General features: G+C 39.5%; 1 protein-coding gene across 4 annotated transcripts; it reads right to left on the minus strand.

Annotated features, from left to right (window-relative positions):
* Positions 1 to 327: 327 nt before the first annotated feature.
* Positions 328 to 21781, minus strand: trappc13 (trafficking protein particle complex 13). Of its 4 annotated transcripts, none has more exons than XM_012962305.3 (13): positions 21664 to 21747; positions 14492 to 14560; positions 13698 to 13797; positions 13281 to 13365; positions 12232 to 12359; positions 11721 to 11793; positions 9059 to 9103; positions 6967 to 6984; positions 5175 to 5308; positions 4328 to 4526; positions 2754 to 2854; positions 2444 to 2591; positions 340 to 884 (listed from the first exon to the last, which is right to left on the minus strand). In XM_012962305.3, exons 1-13 carry the CDS (start codon positions 21707 to 21709, stop codon positions 777 to 779), a joined length of 1254 nt encoding a protein of 417 aa, XP_012817759.1. In that variant the 5' UTR covers positions 21710 to 21747; the 3' UTR covers positions 340 to 776. The 4 variants fall into 4 exon arrangements, with proteins under 4 accessions (NP_001016427.2, NP_001231833.1, XP_012817759.1 ...); XM_012962303.3 differs by having other exon boundaries at positions 2444 to 2594; NM_001016427.3 differs by lacking the exon at positions 6967 to 6984 and having other exon boundaries at positions 328 to 884; positions 21664 to 21781.
* Between the last annotated feature and the right edge of the window lie 12 nt (positions 21782 to 21793).

Raw genomic sequence — 21793 nt, forward strand, 5'->3', positions numbered from 1 at the left:
TGTTGCCCATAGCAACCAATCAGCAATTAGATTTGAACAGTCACCTACAAGTTCACAAACAAAAGCAAAGATCCGATTGGTTGCTATGGGCGACATCACCGGTGATATTTGCCTCCAGTGTTAATAAATACACCCCATAGATCTCCCCTGCATGCCCTGTGTGTTTGCAAGCTATACTTGCAGGCTGTGAGCTACTTTAGGGTTGTCTGACACTGCGATGAATGAAAAAGGAATATGGCTGTTTCATATCCGCCGCTAAGTGTTCTTCCAGCTGTTTGTGTGTTAAAGCAGTAAAGGATTCAAATATGTCAATAAACAAGCACATGATTTCATCAAACATTTACAGATTTAAAGTGTTTTATTTTTTTAATAAACGCAAATATTTAAATTCCTATATACAGTTTATTTACTGAAATATTAGATAAAATACATAGAGGGGCTGATTTACCAACACAGGCGCTAAACTAATAGCAACCAATCAGCAATTACATTTCAGAAGACTATTACAAGCTAGAAAATAAAAGCAAACAACCCGACTGGTACTGAGGCAGTTTAGCACATGTGTTAGTAAATCAGTCCCAAAATGTTTTAAAAACATAACATCATTTAAAAAAAATGTACACAGATTCACAGAACTGACATTATTAAACAATAAAAACATGCTGCAATGCCCTGCAAGTCCGTGGTAGTCCATTTGTTGGTGTGTGCCAGTGATGGAGGGATTCTGGGAGGTGCTGGCCCGTGTTACAAACATCTTTAAAACCGTATGTAAGGAATTAGCTTTCTGCTTGAAGTTTTGAGGAGACCACACAGACCTGTGCAATGTCGTCGTATTCATATGTCCTTTTCAGAAAAGTGTCCGTTAATCGTAACCCTGAAACGCTCTGGCGAGAGGGAGACAACACCCCATCAGGCAAACATTTGTACAAGTGCACCTATAACGGATTCTGGTCATGAATGTGATTCAAGAATGGGATCTTAAAACTGCCCCAGTTCCAATACTACCCCACAGCTGCCATGCTTGCCCTTGCTGTTAAAGGGACAGTGTACCACCCCTTTTTGTCAGGCGTGCAAAGAATATGAACTTGTGCTGAACACTTTTGGCCTATTTTCAGTTAGGAAATATCTATGGCTTGTTATTTTTTTCTAAACAAAATGAAAATAAAACTAAAGCAAACTAAAAACTAAAACTACTTCATGATCCCAAAGAACAAAGTCAAACAAACCAGCAGCCCACCAAAAAGCCTCTGTATAAACTCCTCCCTTCTGCCGACTACAGCCTGTTATCTTTTTAGATAAAGAACAGGTGATTATACAGAGGCTTTTCAGTGGACGGCTGGTTTTTCTAACTATGCTCTTTGGGATCAGAAGTAGAATGTTGCTTAAGTTTCACTGACATTCAGGGCTGAATTGTCAGATATGGAGGTAGAAACAATAGAAATTCTACCTCCACCTGCTGATTCAGCCCTGAGCATAGATTTTGCTAGGGCGCCTTTTGCGAAATTGGTTGCCTCGTCGAGCCGCCATACACGCACCGAATATCATATGAAACAAGGTTTTGTACGACATCATCGGTGCATGTATGGCCAGCTTTAGAGCAAGAAATAGATATGTTCTGATTAAACAATAGACAAAAGTGTTAGGCACCCCAAAGTGAATATACCCGAGACTGGGGGATAGTGCTCCTGTTCACTAAAATCTGCACCAGCCTGGGGCACACAGTGCAACCTTTTTCCTGTTCTTGGATCCTCTCTGCAGCTCATAGCCCACTGCCCAGTAGAGTGAAAATTCCACTTTTAGCTTCTATGTTTGTCCAGTGCATTTTTTAGCAAACAGATTTTTTTGTTATATTTAATTTTGAAATTTCACATTCTTCATTTCCCAGGGTGCCACAGCCATGTGACTTTTGCTCTGATAAACTTCAGTCACACTTTACTGCTGAGCTGCAAGTTTGAGTGATATCACCCCCATCCAAGCAGCCAATCAGCAGTGGAAAGGGAGCAGCTCCCACTAGGTATCAGAATAGCACTCAATAGTCAGAAATCCAAGTCCGGCTTGGGACTCCTCCAGTTACATGGGAGTAGGAGAAACAATAGGTTACTTGAAAGCAGTTCTAATGTGTAGCGCCGGCTCCTTCTGAAAGCTCAGACTCAGGCACAATGCACTGAGATGGAGCCTACACACCAATATTACAGCTAAAAAAATACATTTGTTGAATTATTTGCTATGTAAACAGTGTAATTTAGAAATAAAAAGAATTCCTTTATGTAAGTTAAGAGTAAAAACAAATTTACATAAAAACTAAACTGTTACCAGCATATATAATTTCTCTTTATCTGAAGATCTTTTGAGTAAAGTTTAAACATCTATCCCTGCCTATGTTAGGCACTGGCACTGAACTGCATTGAGATGATAAAATGCTCCACTTTTGGGTTCAACTTACTTGCAGGCCTTGAACAGAAGAGAGCAGCGCTAGGGTCAGATGGAGGGAGGAGCTTGGGTGAAGCTTCCCTAGCTGCCTGCCTGAAACCCCACACCAATGAATTGCGTTTGTATTGCACATCTCCAAAACCAGATCCATGGTTCTTTCACTGCTAGAAGAACAAAAGATATATCATTATCCCAGCTCTAGTACTGGGTCAACATGACATGGTTTCTCATTATACAAACTGCTGTTCTCTGTTTAGAGTATAACCTGGGGAGAAGGTATTACAATCAGAAAGGCGCCAGTGAGAGAATGCCATAGATATTACCTGCAGTTTGTGATTTTACATGTGATATCAAATGGTTCCTCCAGACGGACAGTATCAGGAATAGTTTCTATTGAAAGCCGCACATCTCCGTAGCCTGGAGCCTTCAGGAGCATAATAAGATAGTATATATTTATACAATATACTAAATGGGCTGCTTCAGCATTGGGCTAATATTCAGAGCATCAGTGCATACACACAGCTAACAATAACATCTTTAACTGACATCCAGTATGTTTCACAAGACTCAGATGATGATCCAAGATCTGACTTAAGCAAATAAAAAAAAAAAAAAGCTTCTTGTTTGGCATGGTCACCACACCATTGGATCTTTTTTGATTTACCCACCTACATTCTGGGGTATTTTGGGCTGGTTCAATTGTTTGGCCCCGAGGCCAACAGCCAGATCATAATTGGTGCCTATGAAAGCCTATCAAGAGGACCACGTCATCGAGCCCTACCCCGAATTTCAAATCTGCCAGATATCTATTAGGGAGGGCCCATATATGGGCAGATAACCTGGTGACTAGGTCTGAAGGTCCCGAATCAGCAGCTTAAATCTGCCCGAGTATGGCCAGCTTAAGACTCAAGTGGTGTAAAAACACCAGAGTACAAGAGGGTACATACACAAGGGCCTTTAAACCTGCTTTTCCCCTTAGATGTATTCCCATGTGTTTAATCATGTGTTACTTGCTCTTAATCTCTTGGGGGTATGTACCCACAGAAGTAAAGACCAAAGCTTAAAGGACATGTTAACCCCCCACACGAAAATGTAATCAGTGAACAGCCTCTGAAATAATTTAATACCTGCCACTTCGGTCGTTAAAAGGTTAATAGTAAGGCTGCAGCATCCCCTTAATTACTTAGGATTCCTTCTCCTGCTCTAACCCACTTGGCCCCCTCCCTCAGGAATATTCTTTGGCTGTTGGCTACTGAGCATGCTCAGTTCTTCTCAGCCCAGATTACGAGACACGCCCTCCAGTCTAGAAGCCAATACAGATATGGAATTGCTGGTTCCCATAGAAACTCTAGCTGTCTGCTCCTATTTTTTTTCACCTCTCCTGAGCTCAGTTATTACATTACTGTGCTTAATCAAAACTTTTTATCAAAGTAAGTTCTGCCTGTGTAAGCCTGCATTCTTCACTGCATGAACTTTACAGCACACATGTGCCATTTACAGATGGAAACGTTACTGATGGTGTGTCAGAGGGAAAATGGCTACTGGGTAAAGCTGTTACTTGTTTTTTTTTTGGAAAATGTGATAGTGCTGGCAAACAGAGGGGATATGTGCAATATAAATGAGGCCATTTGGGTGGGGGAGATGTGCAAACAAATATACTTGATATTTTCTACTGCATTCTCTGCTCCCACTGGAACTCTGTTCATTCATAATTTGAAAGGTTTCAACCAAAATGAAAACAATCAGTTCCCGGCTACAGCCTTGCTTTAGTCACTATTTTTCTTATACTTCGAATACAATACCATGTAAAACTACACATGAACGCAGGTCAACTTAACTGATCATTGAGGATAAAGCACCATTAAACACTATCCATTGAAGTGGTGAATACATTTACCATTCGCTGCAGCTGACTAGTTTGCAGTCTCCCCCGTTCTCCCAGGTTTGTCTTCCACACAATGTCCAGCTTGCCAATCACCGTCACGCCCTTAATGACTCCTGCTTTCTCTGCAAATTCAGGCTTTGGTTTCAGGCAGTACAGGTACTGTCGTGTGTCTAGTGGTTGTAAATAAGTCTTTGTTCCAAAGGTTGAGCACCTGAAACATGAATCAGCTTTTAATAGGAGGAAATTAGGACATACAGCAAAAATAAAGAAAACAAGAAAATCCGAAAGAAACAAAACCATTCTTGGTCAACCTGATTTGTGCAATGTAGTGACCCAGAAAAGTCATAACAGCTGATCTGGACACTACACTAGCCATTTTCTAAAGGAAACCTAAAGCTTAACATTAAGCTAGCCCAGTACAGTTATATCTGTAAGTGACAGCAGCACAGAGCATGGGCAGGGAATCAGCAGAAAAGAAGATGGGGGGCTACTGGGGCATCTTTGGGGGCACAGATCTTTCCTGCTAAAGGGCTGTGGTTGCCTTGGGCTGGCACAGAAGCCCAAAACATACATACATATATACATGTACAACATTTCTACCCTACTTCTTTAGTAAAGCTTTAATTCTCTTTCAATGGACTTTGTTCTTTTTTTAACCCAAATTAACCATGTCACTATTTTCAAAGCTTAGCTTCTCAACAGCAGTGCAGAGCATACTAGGCATGGGCACGTAACAAGATCCAAGCCGGGGAGCTCCTAGGAACAACTTTAAAGGCCTGAATCATTACTCAGCTGCCATTTCACAAACACATGCCCAGCCAAGGAAAGAAAAATAAGATAAACAGACTTAAGCCCTTACCCGTCACCATTTGTTATCACAGTATTTAGTTCAGACACGTTGTACATTATCGATGGCTCCAAGGAAACCTTCTCCATAAACATCGGTGAGGTGGTGATATTTTGAATCTGTGCTTCCAAAAACACCTCATCTGTCTGAGGAAGTGAGGCGACAGGTTAAAGATAAGGGGAAACATCTGCAGATAGTGGAAAATAATGCATATTATTCAATGTGATTAGTTTCATGCCTGGAAATCAAGGTTCCCGGAATTAATGACCGTTCCAACTGGCATCCCAAAGCTTAAGAATCAGGAGCAACGTTAGTCAAATGTACGTCTCTGCAAGCAATGGACGTGGGATAGCTACACCATATGTGCACTACTGCTTAGGCTGGAAACACAGGGAAGAGCTGTTTGTACTGATACTATTATCATGACCCCCAATTGTCTGCCTTTTGTCTCATGAGAGATATTTAATGGGGTTGTTCACCTTTGAGTTGACTTTTAGTATGATTTTGAGAGTGCTATTGATTTTTTACTATTTAATTATTTCGATTTTTATTCAGCAGCTCTCCAGTTTGAGTTCCAGTCTCTATCTGGTTACTAGGGTCCAAATTACCCAAGCAACCAGGGAGCTGTTCGAATGAGAGACTGGTATATAATAGTAAAGGACCTAAATAGAAAAATAAGTTATAAAAAGTAACAATGACAATTTAATTATAGCCTCACTGTGAAATAGTTTCTTGGCTGTGACCCACATTTGAAAGCTACTATGAGTTAGAAGAACAAGGCAAATCATTCAAAAACTATAAAAAATAAGTAATGAAGGCCAACTGAAACTGTTGCTTGCAATTGGCAATTCTAAAACATACTAAAAGTTAACCACCCCTTTTAAAAATAACAGTGTTAATCTATGGCAAGAATACAGGATACTACAATATTCCAACATATGGGATTTGTAGGGTGCTAAGGTCAACAGCAAAACTATTCTTTGCAAGTTATTGGAATTCAAGGTTAATAAAAGTATAAAACAAAAATCACAATTAGCATTAGGAGTATTAAGTCATTATTGCCAGTATTTGACATAGGAACGGTTGCTATCCCAGAAGTCCATTGCTTAACTAGAGTCTAACCGAAATCTGCATTCAGCTAAATACCAATGAAGCGAATCTAAACAGAAAAGGCAAAAAGGTTTAGTGGAGGATTAGGAAGTGAAGTTAAATCATAGAAAGCAGCAGATTGGAAAAGCAAATGGCTCATCAAAATAATAAAGAGCGAATGATATTGCTTGTATTGGGCTTATAAAGGAAATCTCTTGTTATAAAATTCCTAATGGTATAGGAAAATCTAGATTTTCATTTAAACTAGGGAAATCATAACAAAGGGTTTCTAAGACTACTGCCATACAGGGCTGTTTCTCCGCCCTGCGTTTATATGCAGGCAGAGAAACAGCCCTGTGTGGCAGTAGCCTGAAGTGTCCTGTATAGTAGCAGACATTGCCTGCTTACCAGAAAACTGGCCCATGGGGAATTGTTCAGCCTGGACTAATAATCATGGCAGCAGTGGGCACTACAATCTCATATGAGGACAACCACAGGAGGACTAATATGAGGCTCAGCCTAAAACAGTCCAGAGCTTGTGGATAAATAGGCTGGCCTCAGCCTCCTTTATCATATTCCAGGATCCTTTACATGCTGAGAGTATTGTGAGGTTTGCTTTTCCATCATGCTCATTACTCCAAATCAACTGAATGACAGGCACAAAGACGATTGATTAGATGAAGCGCACGGTTTAGAAATAAATGATAAAAATTACCACAGAACTGAGGTCACTCTAATGGGAGAAAAACAAATAAAAAGAAAAAATTAGAGAAAGAAATGAAGGTTAAATGTGAAAGAACTAAAAAAAAAAAAAAAAAGAAACCTAACTGGAATCGCACAGGCGCAAGGTTATATCTCTGTACAGCGCTATTAGTAAAACATGGGGAAAAAACATGGAATATTTGTTTAAAGACAAGCCTACTCATGGGAGCTAATGTGTTACACAACAATGATGAGACAGTCTAAACAAATCCAGGAACGCAATGGGCCGCCCATTTCACGTTCTTTCCAAACACTGCAAAGAAAAGTGAGGTTTTGATGACAAATACACAGAATAATGTCATGGCTTTGTGTTACAAATTCCCAAGCTGCAGGCTGCAGAACTAAAGCCTAAAAATGAATATAGCTATATATGCTGCATTTTACACTCCGAATTTACTGAACTTATTGTAACAGTAAAGACCCAGGCTTTCAAACTACAGGAGTCCATATGTTCATATAAATGCTGGGGATCGTTTGGAAGGGTTGAATTGTTGCCTATTTTAACCCACATTAACTATGTTACTCGGGTAAGTGACAGTGGCACAGAGCATGTGTTGTAAATCAGCAGAAAATTAGAAAGGGATAACTAAAGGGCTGTGGTTGCCTTAGGCTGGTAAATAAAGCCATAGTGTGCAGCATTAGACTTATTCATTGTTGAGCTTTAGTTCCCCTTTAACCAGTAGAAAAGACATAAATGCTTGTAGGTAAGTCATTGCCTCAGTGTTTGTGACCTGATACTGAAGTTTGCAGATATGAAAGGAACCAATGTGGACCCCTGCAATGTTGTGGCCTAACACAACCTTTAGCTTCAGCAGTTATCCCCATGCATTTAGAGTGCATCCCCTGAAGTTGTGTGTCATGCAGTATAAGGGCAAAGATCAGATACCTGCCACCTTGCAGAAGGGTGCACCATGCTAAACGGGTCACACTATTACTGAGAAATGAAAACATAAAGCTACCAACTTTGCCGATTATGGATTGTAGCTTGCATAATGGACGGGCCAATTAGATAGAAAAGAACTGGAACCAACAGTTGAAACTGGATCCAAGCTGAAAGCTTAAGTCTCTTTAAGTCTAATAAAACTAATGACACAAAGAGCTGGGTTTCAGCATTTTTTCCCCGCAAGAGAAGAAAAGCAGATGCACTCCCATCCGCTCCTGTGTCTCTCTGCACTGACTTATATATATATAAAGGTAAAAAAGGGAGGGGGAAAAGGCTTCCATGTGAAGATGGGTTTAAGCTGTTGAAATGTTGAGATATTTTGATATACTTTGATTTGGATATACTTTGATTTTGATATAAAGCAGAGACCTCCTCAGAGAGGGTGGTACCTGGGAAGAGCACAGCAGTGTATGAGAGCACTAATGTAAATACTAAAAAGACTTACAGTTAAGGCTGTAAAGTGCAGATATTTATAGTGGTCTTTAATCCTATACCCCAGAGGTTTCTGCATGTTGGTGTTCAACCACCCTATGATCTAACACTTGGTAGGACACCACTATAATAAAACATGGCTGTCGCAGACACCAGCTCTTATTTTAGGTGTAATCTAAGACAATACAGGAATAAATCAATCCTCCGAAATTCACAATAACTTTGGGTTGAGCTGAATTGGCCAGGTTAGTATTTTGGAATCCACTGTTTTAACCAAAATAATTTTTTTTGAACTTAGTAGCACAAATGATGCCCCTGCCAATATCTCTGTGCCGGCAGACCTGTATCCACTTTTATATTTTCTTTGTTGAGTATAATTACACATAGACAGGCCCAGCAGAGACTAAAGATGAGGCAAGGCCCTTCAGCACAGCAGCAAATTACACACATCTATAAAGAAACCTGGTTTCTATCTGTAACACTTATAAATGATATATAAATGTAATGAAGTCATGTTTGCTATTATAATACAATCTTCTACATGTATCTTAACCTATACACTGCCAGGGCAAGCCACTGTGTTCTGAACAGTTTCTTACCCTACTGCCATATATGTATAGGATGTAGCCATCATTATATTTTAAAAAACCTCCTGCAAATATTGGCTCACCTCTGCATTGTAGAACTTGGTCTTGACATCAAGAGGTTTCAGGACCTGCGTGAACACAGATGGAAGATTAAAGAGCAATCGTTCCGTTTGATTCTCCATTGCAGTGCTCTTCTACCCCTTGCTTTTCCTATACTTTGGCTGCTACTGGATTGCACACAAACAGCTCTAGCTTCTGTAAAGCAAAGTATGCTCAGCTACAAGCCTCAGAACATTGTGTTTTCTTTGGAAGTAAATACTACCAGTCAGTGAAATTCTTCATACTCGTGTTAATTGGCTGAATGATTGCACAAGACAGCAAGAGTTCTACAATCTACCCACTGTTTTAACATTTTATGTACCTTCCAAGATATCCTAAAATAATGAAAGTATCAATAAATAACTACAAAGATAATAGGAGCGTGATAAATTCTCAATAAAGGGTCTCATGTAGATATCTTGGATGCTTAGGTTTATCTAATGGCACTTACTTGTCCCAGTTTAGAATTTTTTCTGGGATTTTGCGTTTTAGAGAATATGTATGCTATGCCCCTGTATAATCAACTCAAGGTACTTAAAAACTCATCTATTACCCTATGAAGAGGTTTAATTCAACAGCCCATTTTAAATGTTTGTACAACGTTTAACCAAACAATTTGATTTATTTTCTGTTTGTTGATTTATCCATCAATAATTTAGCATCTGATCTGAGATTTTCTTGGTGGTTTTTATTTAAACAAGGTTTTATGAATACAGCAATTTGAAAATTAGAAGTGAAAAAGAGATTTAAGAAATAGCGGAATTTTTGTACTAACTGGGAAATTCTTTTCTCTTTGACTACAATGGGGGACAAAAGCACCATAGGAATGAAGATCTTGTAGCTGGAGAATGGACACAAAGTTTAAAAGCTGACTCCTCCTCCTGCTCAGGGCATTATCCCCTGCCTATTCCTTTCTACCCTTAGTTTTTGTACCAAAGAAGGAAAGGGCAAGAGCCCAGAGAATTGAAGAACCCAAACCAGAAGAGAACTCACACCCCAAGCATGTGAAGAATGAACTCTCTATAACCACCTTGGTTGTGGCAGTATGGATGTATGTATCCATCCATGGAGACACAAGCACCATAAGGGCATCCCAAAGCTATCCATGAGAGCCGGACTTAAGAACCCCTAGGTGTTGAGAAAAAAACAGCTTCAGCTGAGTACTGTGTGCACCTTGTAGAATCCCTGTAGATACAAACCACAGCCCTACCAATCTGTTCAGTGGAAAGCTGATGGTGTACTCTACAATAGCTAACAGAATGGGTAGAGTGAGCCTGGACTCCAAATGTAGGTATGCCTGACCGTACAGGCCCAAAGTACTACAGACCAAATCCATTTAGCAGTTGTAGCCTTGGAGGCCTTCTTGCAGAATAAAAATCTACCTTCCATACATGCACTCTGCCCTAATGTAATCACTAAATGATAGAACCTCATAAAGCATGTGTAGTTTTCTCTCCTGATGAGTCTGAGTGCAGACAGAAGGAAGGAACCGCCTAATTAAGATGAAATTCCAAATCCACCTTCAGAATAAACTCTGGGAGCAATCGCGACAATACCATGTCAGCATGAAAGATGGTGAATGGAGGCTTACAGGACAACACCCTGACAGCTCTGACATTCATCTGGCAGAGGTGATGGCCAGAAGGAACGCAACAATGGGACAGAATCCAAAGGCTCTATTGGATCTTCCTGGAGGACCTGATTGAAATCCCAAGGCAGGATTGGGCTGCCTGTATGAAGAAACAAGCCACTGGAGGAAGGTCTTGATAGGACCCAGAACCAGTTGTTGAAAGAGAATGGATAAGGCTAACACCTGCACCTTCAGAGAACTTATGTCGTTAAAAAGCATGCAATAAATAAGTACCGATCCATCAAAGTCATTTTGCATGCGTTAACCATGCAAAAAACCGCATCATCACAAAGCGTTATTTCTAACGCATTGCGCTAATTAGCGAATAGAAATAGTATTAACGCATGATTCACAAACACATATGAAGCGTTAAACGCAGAAAATATTCATCTGTGCAAATATTAACACCTACTTGGGGCAGGCGGTACTTAAACAACATTGCAGTTCGTGAGCTTTTGGCAACACAACATGGAGTTTGCAGTCGGATTTTTTCAAGTATGTGATCATCCTAGAGTGATGCAGCCTCCAGTTTTCAGGGAAATGGTAATTTCAGAACAGTAGTTTTCAGAAAGTAATGGTTACGTGCGTAATATCTTGCTCTAATATCGAAAGCAGCGTAATATATTGCGCACAGCAGGAAATAACGCATGCGGTGGAAAATAACGCAAGAAAATCGCTCATCGCGAGTTAAATAACGCAAAGAACATAGCTTCTTAATTATGACAAATGTCCCTTTAGTGAATCGAGCGTTAAGTCGCAAAAAATAAGAAGCGCTAAAATTTTTAACACGTGATATAAATAGCGCTCGTTTTAGTGAATCAGCCCATATTTGTCCTGGTCTACAGTTTTGTGGCTAATGAAATCTTATCTGCTATCCAGTTGTCCACTCCTGTAATTTGTACTTTGGAGATGACAGGCACATTTTTAGCTCTTGCTAAGATTTGTCTGTGCCTCCAATAAACATGCCCTGTGTACTATAAGGTATAAACAGTTATGGGATCAAGGAATAAAAGTACCTGGAACTTAAAAAACTTCCTGAAGTACATCTTTTCTCCTGTTTGGGTGGTGTAACTAACAGCACATACTAATCTGAAATAAAAAAAAAAAGATATTGGGGTAAGTAAACCTGCAGACCCAGTGTTTTGCAAAAACATTCATCTCTTTTTTGGTTTAAGGCTTTCATCTCTAATATGGATATGCTACAAATCATGCCATAACAATATTGTTCCTGTACTTATTGGTTTCAGTAACATCTAAAATATTAATCAATGCTCGAATGCTCCCACCTCTGCCCTTACAATCTTAAACTCTACTAGAATCTTCCTGCTCTCCTAAAAGGCAACTTGTTGATCCCCTGATAAAAACCCTATCATGGCTGTCTGTTAAGCAAAGTATTGCATACAAAATCCCTCTGCTAACATTCAAAGCCACTTCACTCTGCTCCTCACTACATTTCTTGTATTCATGTAGCGCTTTACAAATAAAGTTATACATGCATACACTGTAAAAAACACCCAAAGCACTAACATGTGTGTTCCTATTTCTTTTACTTCATGATGAATTACATCATCGATACAACTGTCAGGTTTCAGTTCTGATACCACTGCAGTGGATGCAGACAGGTTTAAGCGCTGGGAGCTTGTCTGTAGATCTGCCTAAAATTAAAAAGCAACAGGTTATGAAAATGTGAAAAGTACAATAAAAAAAATTTAAAAAAAAAAAAGCAAAAAAAACAAAACAAAAAAACCACCAATAAACCTCTCTCGGGAAACATTTTGAGGTATTTCATTTATATTTATTTATATCAGATGGCAGTTTCTGATTTTGATCCCAACTGTCTCACTTATACAGATGGAGTAGATCTTGATCTATTTTTTGTGCTCCCACAAACTGGGTACATCCCCTGCCCAGACACCCACTGGCACTTCCAATGGAAGACATCTCTGTTACGCATTTGCTCCTTGCTGCAAATTAGTAAGCTTATCTCTGCTTAGAAACGAACTATTAATTAGGTACATGGTTTGAATTTGTAATTTTACAGATTTCCATTACATATACAGGTATGGAATAGTTTATAGGTGTCACTGCACTTCTCTCATTCCCTCCTCACAGTCTATAATCGTGTATCCTGTGCATAGGCATGGGCATGAGGTCCCCTATTCTGGCACATAATAAAGATTTGGGATGATACATAGCTTGTATTCATATTTAGTAGTGCCAATAAAATGGCTCCTGTCTGCTTGTGGCAACTCTCAATTTTAGAACTGAAGAAACAAAGATTGACTTAATTTTATAGTATAAAGTTAATTTTGCCTGAAAAGTTTAATAGAAAATAATTTAGAATTATCTCGTAGGGCGACAGGTCCCCTTTAAAAACATACAGCAGAGTACTTTAGTTACTACTGTAATGGGTTTCTACATATAGTGGTTAATGAAAACACTTGGAAAGTGGCATTGCTTGATGCCTGGGTTGGAGGTAGAATTTTCTACTGGTCATCTTCAAAATGCTGCAGGGGAAGAAGTTATGAAACAATATGTAAAGTAACCATTTGACTGCCTTGGAAAGTGCAACCCACCTTAACTTGTATGTCTTTTACCACTTGATTACTGTCATTATGGACACTGATGTAACTTGAAAAGGTCTCCCCCAGAAATATATTCCTGTTGAGAAAAAGAAAATTTTGCATTTTTCACTATGCCTAGCCTTTATATCCTTACACCCTATTCTCATAGAACCTTTTAGATACATCAAGATCTTTTTCACACTCAAATAATTTTCATGACAGTAGAACTTAAAATGGCCAGCAAAGAACCCCAAACCAACAGAACACCAATGGGATGGACTGGAACACTGCTAGACCTGATCCCCAACATCAGTGCCCAAGCTCCCTAATGCTCTTGCAGCTAAATAGAAGCAAATCCCACCAACAATGTGCCAGTGTCAGAGTTAGTTAGAGGTTAGACAGGCAGGAAATAGTCAGTGACCTCCTTACCCAAAGTTCTGTGGCAGTGTAAGCATTTCTCCCAGCATTAGTGTTTCTGCACCTTTCACTGTCGAAGGGTCATCTTTCATTAGGGTACTAAATAGATCTCCTGTATGAAGCAAAGCATTTCACATTAAAAGGAAATATTAATAATAATGTAGGAGTTTCCTCCATTTTTCCATTCATGTTCTAGCAGAACCCCAGAGTAACCTGTGCCTTTTCTACAGCTTGAATGGCTGCCCCCATACCTACACAGCAGCTTATTTATATAAACTATAGTAGTGTTTCTGAAGCAAACACACAAAGTTTACCAGCGCAGGACAATACTACATAATTAATTACTTTGATACACTTTCATTTTTTGGTGTTACTGTTCCTTTAATATCTAGTCAAACAGTATTGGAAGACATGTATGCTGGGCACTACATCTATTGAGGGTGCTTTAAATGTGGCCAAACTAAAAATAAAAGGATTCAGCCTGTCCCATTCTGATGGAAAGTCCGATATTGTGTGGGAGGAAGAAATACCCTTTAATAGAGCCGCAGTACCTTACTGGAATGCTTATAACAATGTAGGAAACTGCAATCTGATTCAGAAAGACCAAGATGGAATCCTTTATATTTTTTTTTTTAATGAAGGGATATGACTTTGTAAAAACCACAGTAATGCCAAAACAGTGTTTCAGGTGATCCAAATGAAATAAGATCTGAATAGTTGGCTATAGGTTATATATTGGCTTACAGTGATTTCTGATATGATGATTAATCAGACTGTATGGAACTATAATAAAGCAACCACAGTACCTGGAAGATCTCGTTCTTCACATGTCACTGGGATGTTGGTGAATAATGTTGGTTTCGTAAGGCGCATTACTGGGGGAAAAACAATTAAAATTACATTTAATCAAAACCTAAAGATTTAATAAAACCAACCCCCCTGCCCTTATGAGCCAAATACATAATGACACGATGTCTAAAAAAAAAAAAAAAACCCAAAAAACACAGGACATAAAACCACAGTAATACCATAGTGTTCAGTCCATTAGACTGCAAAACCTGCCAGAACTTTTTGAATCACGATATCTAATATTCAGGTTGGCTACATTTGCTACTGATCTTCTGGTTGCTATGGGTTACTAGAACTAGGTAAATTATGCACCTAAACTTCTTTGTTCATATGGAAGTCAACAGTTTGACTGCTAGTTTTAAAATACTTAATGGTTGGTAAAGCCCTGCCCATCTCAAAGAAGTTTACACACACAAGAAAAGCAAGTAATTTAGGCGCTCACACCCAAGTAAATAATCTAATAGGAATTCTAAGTAATATGTCATAATAATATGGGATACCAGTCTCTAAAACAACCAGCTCCAAGAGCAAGTGAAAAACAGTGGGCACCAGCAGGGAACAGATTCACAATTCAAAGCTTTGCAGGCAGAGGGCTACAACATTCAGTACACTGGCTCACTACTATAAGGGGCTTCAATCAGATAACATTTGCTGCTGTATTAAAATCCTGGTCACTGATGCCACCTATAAACCATTTTACCATGATTTATTTTGCTGCAAAGCTGCAAGCCTGAACCAAAGACACAATTTACTCGCACCCACAACCAACCTTAAAGTCTGCCCATTTTTCTGATCCAAAACTGCAAGGAGGATAAACAGTCAACTGGACTTTTGTGCATGGTGGTTCTGCCATGCCTTACTAGAGCTTGGATCTAGCCCTAAACTAACCTAACCCGGGTAAATATTTTCTCCAACCCAGATTGCAGGTTTCAAGCTGAATCTAAATAAGGATTTACAGAAGTGACTTTAAAGCTAATAAGTTACCATAGTAACTTATAGTACCATAAGTTTCCCATAGTCATAAGTCATGTACGAATTTTGTCTACTATCAGTTCAGGTGGCCATAAACGGGCCAATGACAGACCGACAGACTGCCAAATGGACGGATCTTTAAGTGTACGGCCAGCTTTAGAAAATGAAAGCAAAGATCCAATTGGCCAAAGCCAGTTTAGTACCCGTCTTAGTAAAACAGCCCCGCAGAGTTTTGAGAATGAAGAAGATGGTTTAGATGAAGAAAATGATCTTCCTGCCTGTTCAGATATATAGGTGCATTTTTGTGCAGAGTGCATTTTGCCTTCCCTACTGCAGCACGGCATGGCAAGGTGCCCTGCTCTACTGCGATAGGACATAATGCACTTGAACTTCTTTGGATCTAATAAAAATAATCTGCACAGCACATCAAGTGTGTGAGCTTCTTACAGAACAGAATAACACAAAACATATATTTCAAGTTTTAATATAACAATGTTTTATTCCTGTAATTGGTTTTGCACATTTTATAGAATTATTAAAAAAATAACAATATAAAAATACTTTATTACAACAGTAGAAAAATAAATATTTTATATACATGCAAGCCTATAGAATGTGACAGTTCATTTGCAGGCAGAAGTTCGCATCAGCTCCTAAAAAAAAATAAATGTATTTTTTCTGCTGCTACACTGATTTCCAAAGCTAGCTGAGCATCTTCAGATATTTATTATCAGATCAGTTATTACTGGAAAATGCTTAGATCAAAAGGTGTTTTGGTTCATTATATTGCCAGTGCAAACCTCTTGAACAGACACTCAAACACAACAGTGCCGCTATCTATGAGTGAACAACACAAATAATTAATTAATGAAATCCATGAAAATTAAGGGTGTCCATACACTGAAAGATCTGCTTGTTTGGCAAGGTTACCAATCAAGCTGATCTGCCCACCTTAAGGTGCAATAATATATCAGACTGATTTGATTGGTTTACCTGAAGGCTAAACAATCAAATCACATTGACGGGATGATAAGCAGACATGCTCCTTGCCCTAACAGGAATTTTAAACCTGCCTGATTGACATCTGGATGATTTTCAGATATTCGTCAGGTAGGCCCCATCTGAGGGCCCCATACCCAGGCCGGTAAGCTGCAATCGATCGGTTGGCAGCTTTTATCTGCTCCTGTATGGTCCAGGGCCGGAACTAGGGGTAGGCAGAAGAGGCAGCTGCCTAGGGCGCAACGATTGGGGGGCGCCAGGCAGGAGCCTCTCCTCTCTACCCCTAGTCCTCTTCCTCTGTCATTGCCCCCGCCGCTTGTCATTAGGAGTTCCATGACCACATGAAAGCACGATCCAAAGGCAGAGTGCTTTTATACAGGTCATGGAATGCCAAGGTAACTTCTAACATTCTCATATTTTACAACAGGGGGGGGTACTTTGTTATAATATATAAGTTTTAGTAAGTAATGTGACAAATTACATCACTAAGCTCCGATTATAAGGATATAATTTACAGTTTGGCCCCATAGGGAAATTACCAAACTGTATATTATATAAGGATAATAGACTTCAGTGTTTAGTTCCATGACCACAGGCTAAGAGTTTTCATTTAGGACACTAGGGTTTCATAAGGCTAAAACCAAAACAGACAACTAAGACCCGAACAGCCCTAAGAAAAAAAACTAAAAGTCCTGGTTGAAACCAAACAAGTGGCATCACTAAATTCATGGTTGTTTTTCTGCAGTATCAGAACAAACAAATGTGAACAATCAGCCTATAAGCTTAAGAGTACTCCATATTTATGAACAATTAAGTCGATTCTGCCAGTCAGTTGTAACTTTGTTTTAAGCAGTTGCCCAGTGTATTCAGAATATAGCAAGTCGCAGAACACCCAGATCTCACAGATGTCTCTCTGCATGGTTGCATTACAGTTTGGAAAGTAATGATGTCTCAGCAAGCTGTTTAGTTTTTCCCAGATATTCTCTAAACTTGAAGAACAAACAGATGGCGGAATTATCCACTTCCCTCGATGGAAGAGGGGAAGTTTCATTTTCTCCAACTTGTTCTTCAGATCTTGTGAAATTGGGGCAATTTGATCTTGGCTGGTACCTTTCAAAGTACAGATACTCCATGACCTCCTCACTGTAGGTTTTCCCACACCATCAGTCCCACTTGGGAATAGTTTGTGACGGTTGGTGTGGTTCTCTTGGCCGTTAATAACTTCCTTTCCAGTCCTCAAATTAGTGCTTTTTGGCTTGAATTCTAACAGGCCTACGGTGGAATCATAGCTGGTAATGGGATTATACTGCTCCAGACCTACAGAAGAAACGTACCGAGAAATGTCCTCTTTGGAAAGAGTAGGTGCACATCTTGCTGGCTTGAGTGTAAAACTCTTTAGATGACATGGAAACCAAGGAACAAAGGTTGGCAAGGGGCGAGTAGGAAATTCTTCCAATGCTGCTTCTGCAATTTTTTGAAGTTCTTCTTGTCGGCAGTACGGTCGATAATGCAGAACCAATTCCATTGCCAGAGTATGACCATTATTAACAACTAGTCCCTCCAGTACAACACAGCTGCAGAGCAACAAGAGAAAAATAATCTTTACTCTTTTATGAACTGTGCAAATAAACAGGAACATGCTTTCATAATGTGACCATGGACAATAGTGCCCTCAGCAACACTGAGCTGCAGCTCTTGGCTCCGCTGGTTACTTCATGTAGTCTCATAACCATTAGTGCCCAGTTTAATGTGTGAAACTCTGCCCATCTGCTGTAGCAAATACTCCTGTTAAGTCACTTCTTTCTATGAAGTCAAGACATTAAACAATTGTACTTTAGGCATACCTTGCTCAGTTGTCTGATTTTATTGTAGTTAAATCTTAAAGTTCCCTTTACAGCTGCATTAATACCCCCAGAACCAAGCAGATACATATCATTCTGCCTACACTGGTCAAAGGTCATGTCACTAAAAATGGACAGTATTATTTAGCTCTCTGTGCAACCCCAAAAAAAAAAAACTCGGAAGCGAATTCCAAAATTGCACAAAATAAATGAATAAAAAAAAATCCATGTATTATCACAAATCATATCACAAATCATCAGGAACCAATCACCCTCTATGAAACAATAGCCCAAACATAAGCTGTGTTATGATGCCATCCAAGGGCACAAGATAAATGACATTAAACTGCAAAGTAGGCATTTACCCGGAATAACTGAAATGGTATAGGACTTTTTGCTTTCACTTATCAATAACCCAATGACTGGTGTAAACTTAAAGGACCTTTATGGTTATTATTGGATTTTGCTAGCACAAATACAACTAGTTTTAAAGTTTCTTTAAAAATACAGCCTAAAAGTATTTGATTGATGTATAAGCCCCTACAGCAATATCTCTGCTTGTGATCTTGTGTGTATAACCATTGAGAGGGAAGGAACAGGCACAACCTGTAGCCAACCAGAGCATCAGAACGTTCATTACAAACCTTAACACAACCAACTTCCATAGGTAAGAGAAAAAAAACAACAACCACAAACATAGCTCCCCATAACCTCTATTTATGATGCTTATTTGGTGCAAACCAGAGCTCACTTAGGGTGCTACTATAAATCACACAGATACAGCACACACACAAAAAAAATTTTTTTTTTTTTTAAGAAAATCTGTTAAGGCTAGGGACCAAGGGAGCGGTTCAGTCACATGTGATAGATCTCTGCTATTATGGGCGACTTACCGCTCATAAATGCCTTTCCACCAGCAACAACAGGAGTCACCAATGGTAAAGCCATTGCATTTCTTCAGTAAGTTGTGCAAAGTTCCCTTCTGCAGGCAACTTCACGTGACTTCGGAAAACCGAGGTGATGTGAAAGGCTTTCCCACCGATTCCTATTGTTGGCGGTGGAAAGCCATTTCGGAGTGGTTAGTTGCCCTTGATAGCTTAGCCTTTATGTACAACTGCATGAGAATAAAGCTTTATAGGATATAATAAGATCATCTCCATGATCTAGATCAGTGATCCCCAACCAATGGCTCGTGAGCAACATGTTGCTCACCAACCCTTTGGATGTTGCTCCCAGTGGCCCTAAAAGAGGTGCTTGTTTTTTTAATTCTGGGCTTGGTGTCAAGTTTTGGTTGTATATAAACCCGGTGTATTGCCAAACAGAGCCTTCTATAAGCTGCCAGTTGACATAGGGCTTACCAAATAGCCAATCACAGCCCTTATTTGGCACCCCAGGAACTTTTTAAATGCTTGTGTTGCTCCCCAACTCAACTTACATTTAAATGTGGCTCACAGGTCAAAAAGGTTGGGGATCCCTGTTCTAGATAATGGTCTAAACATTTCTATATCAATAGACTCTGTATCCTCAGAAAGAGAACATCTAAAACCCTGACAGAGAAGGAAAGATTAACAGTGGTTAGAAATCAGCCCAAAAATGTTTGAATTATCCATTATAAATGATCAGTGTTGCATGGGGGGATGTGAAGTAGTCACAAATAGGACTTTCAGTAAAGTACATTGACACAGATCTCCTGGAATAGCTTAAGGGCAGACTATGGGCTAATGTAACACATAATGACACCATAAACTGAAGCAAATAACATACAGGTATGGGATCTGTTATCCAGAAAGTTCCAAATTATGGGAGGCCATCTCCCATAGACTCCATTATGAGAAAATATTTCTCATTTTTAAAAATGATTTCCCTTTTTCTCTGCAATAATAAAACAGTTCCTTGCATTTGATCCAAATAATTTGGAGGCAAAACAGTCCTATTAGGTTTTATTATGTGGAAAAGCCTTAGGTTCTGAACATTCTGGATAACAGGTTCCATACCTGTAACACATAATGACACCATAAACTGAAGCAAATCCACAAAAAAAAAATGTTGTTAACAATCTATTAAATTTTATATTTGCACTTTGGAGCAGCTATTTACAAAGCAGCCAGCACCAAAAGAGAATTATCGTATTATTTTCATACTGTATTGCTTATATTCCAAGCCACTAAATTGATCAGAAAAATCTTCTTAAAGCACTTATGGGAAAAAATGTTTTGCTTTACATCTATCAATGTCTGATTATTAGAGAACTCCTATCTAGATTCTATGGGGAAAATCTCTTTCCTCTCGTCTCTACCACTTAATCCTGAATGTAACTGTATTTTGTATTATATTTCATTGTACTGACCTGCCTGTTCCATTAATGTTAGTTAATTTGGCATTGTGTGTGCCATTAATTTGTTTTGCTGCACAGCTCTGCTTGCACAAGGTTCACTTTACAATGCTGTTTGTTGCACCCCTTACACGTATATGCATAAATTGGCCCCCGTGTAATGTTTTAAAGCCCCAAAAGACCTAAATAATTACTACCTGATACCAGGGCTATTTATTACATCTACTGTAACTTTTGAATGACGCTGCTCTCAAAAAATAGTAGAACCCTTATATTTGTCAGCTGGATGAGCTCATCCTTGCTATTAACTTACTTTTAATTAGAACAAATGTTCCTTAATGATATATTCTTAATAAAAACCTGGTTTAGTTGAGATTACAGTTTATCTTTCCCATCACTGTTGGTACAGGTTGGTATGTCTATCATTTATCATGTCTATTAGTCAGCACAGAGTTTTTCTGTATTTCCAGCATTATTGTATTTTAGTTCCCCTGCTTGAGGATAATCATACAAAAATGTATTGTAACCGTTGTGGAGCCCACCAATGAGATCATGCCCAATTGGTTAATTCCATGCACTTTCTTTGTGTCCTATGGGCCCCCAACCTGCTCCAAACGCAAGCATAAGCAGGAGGGGGCCACTCAGCTATGGCAGACAATCTGAGTAACTGCTGCTTTGCAGAATAATCATTTGCACTAACTGCGCTGCCATGGGGTTACTGTAGCATCAATGGTTAAGAAGATCACTCAATGTGGCTACCATAATGGCAAGGGATGGAAGTAACTAGAAATGACAGGGCAAGGCAGGGCAGCCTCTTGCTTAGGTGCATAGTCTATGTACTCTGGAACAGAAGTGAGTGGGCCAGGACACCTATGGGAATGGCCAGTGCAGGAAAGCTCTGGCTCCTGTGCTACAGCTTGGGGCAGGCCGGGCTGACTCCCCAGTCAGGGCGCAGAGAACACACACCACAGCCTCACACTGATACCTTTCAGGGCCAACAAATGTTCCTGCTTGGGCTGATTGACGTCCATGGTGCCAGAACCGCCGTCACCACCCCTACACACACCCGGAACTGCCTGTACGGGAAGACGAAAGGGCCAGTTCTAGTAAAACAA

Source organism: Xenopus tropicalis, chromosome 1 (assembly GCF_000004195.4).
Source record: "Xenopus tropicalis strain Nigerian chromosome 1, UCB_Xtro_10.0, whole genome shotgun sequence".
Classification (NCBI taxonomy): domain Eukaryota; kingdom Metazoa; phylum Chordata; class Amphibia; order Anura; family Pipidae; genus Xenopus; species Xenopus tropicalis.

Excerpts from the sequence above, each read along its gene's own strand:
- trappc13 (XM_012962303.3), bottom strand. The coding sequence starts at position 21,709 with ATGGACGTCAATCAGCCCAAGCAGGAACATTTGTTGGCCCTGAAAG. Across the intron at positions 4,527-5,174 it reads GTGATAACAAATGGTGACGG|GTGCTCAACCTTTGGAACAA; the intron begins GTAAGGGCTTAA and ends TTCATGTTTCAG. Across the intron at positions 2,855-4,327 it reads CTAGTCAGCTGCAGCGAATG|GCTCCAGGCTACGGAGATGT; the intron begins GTAAATGTATTC and ends ATGCTCCTGAAG.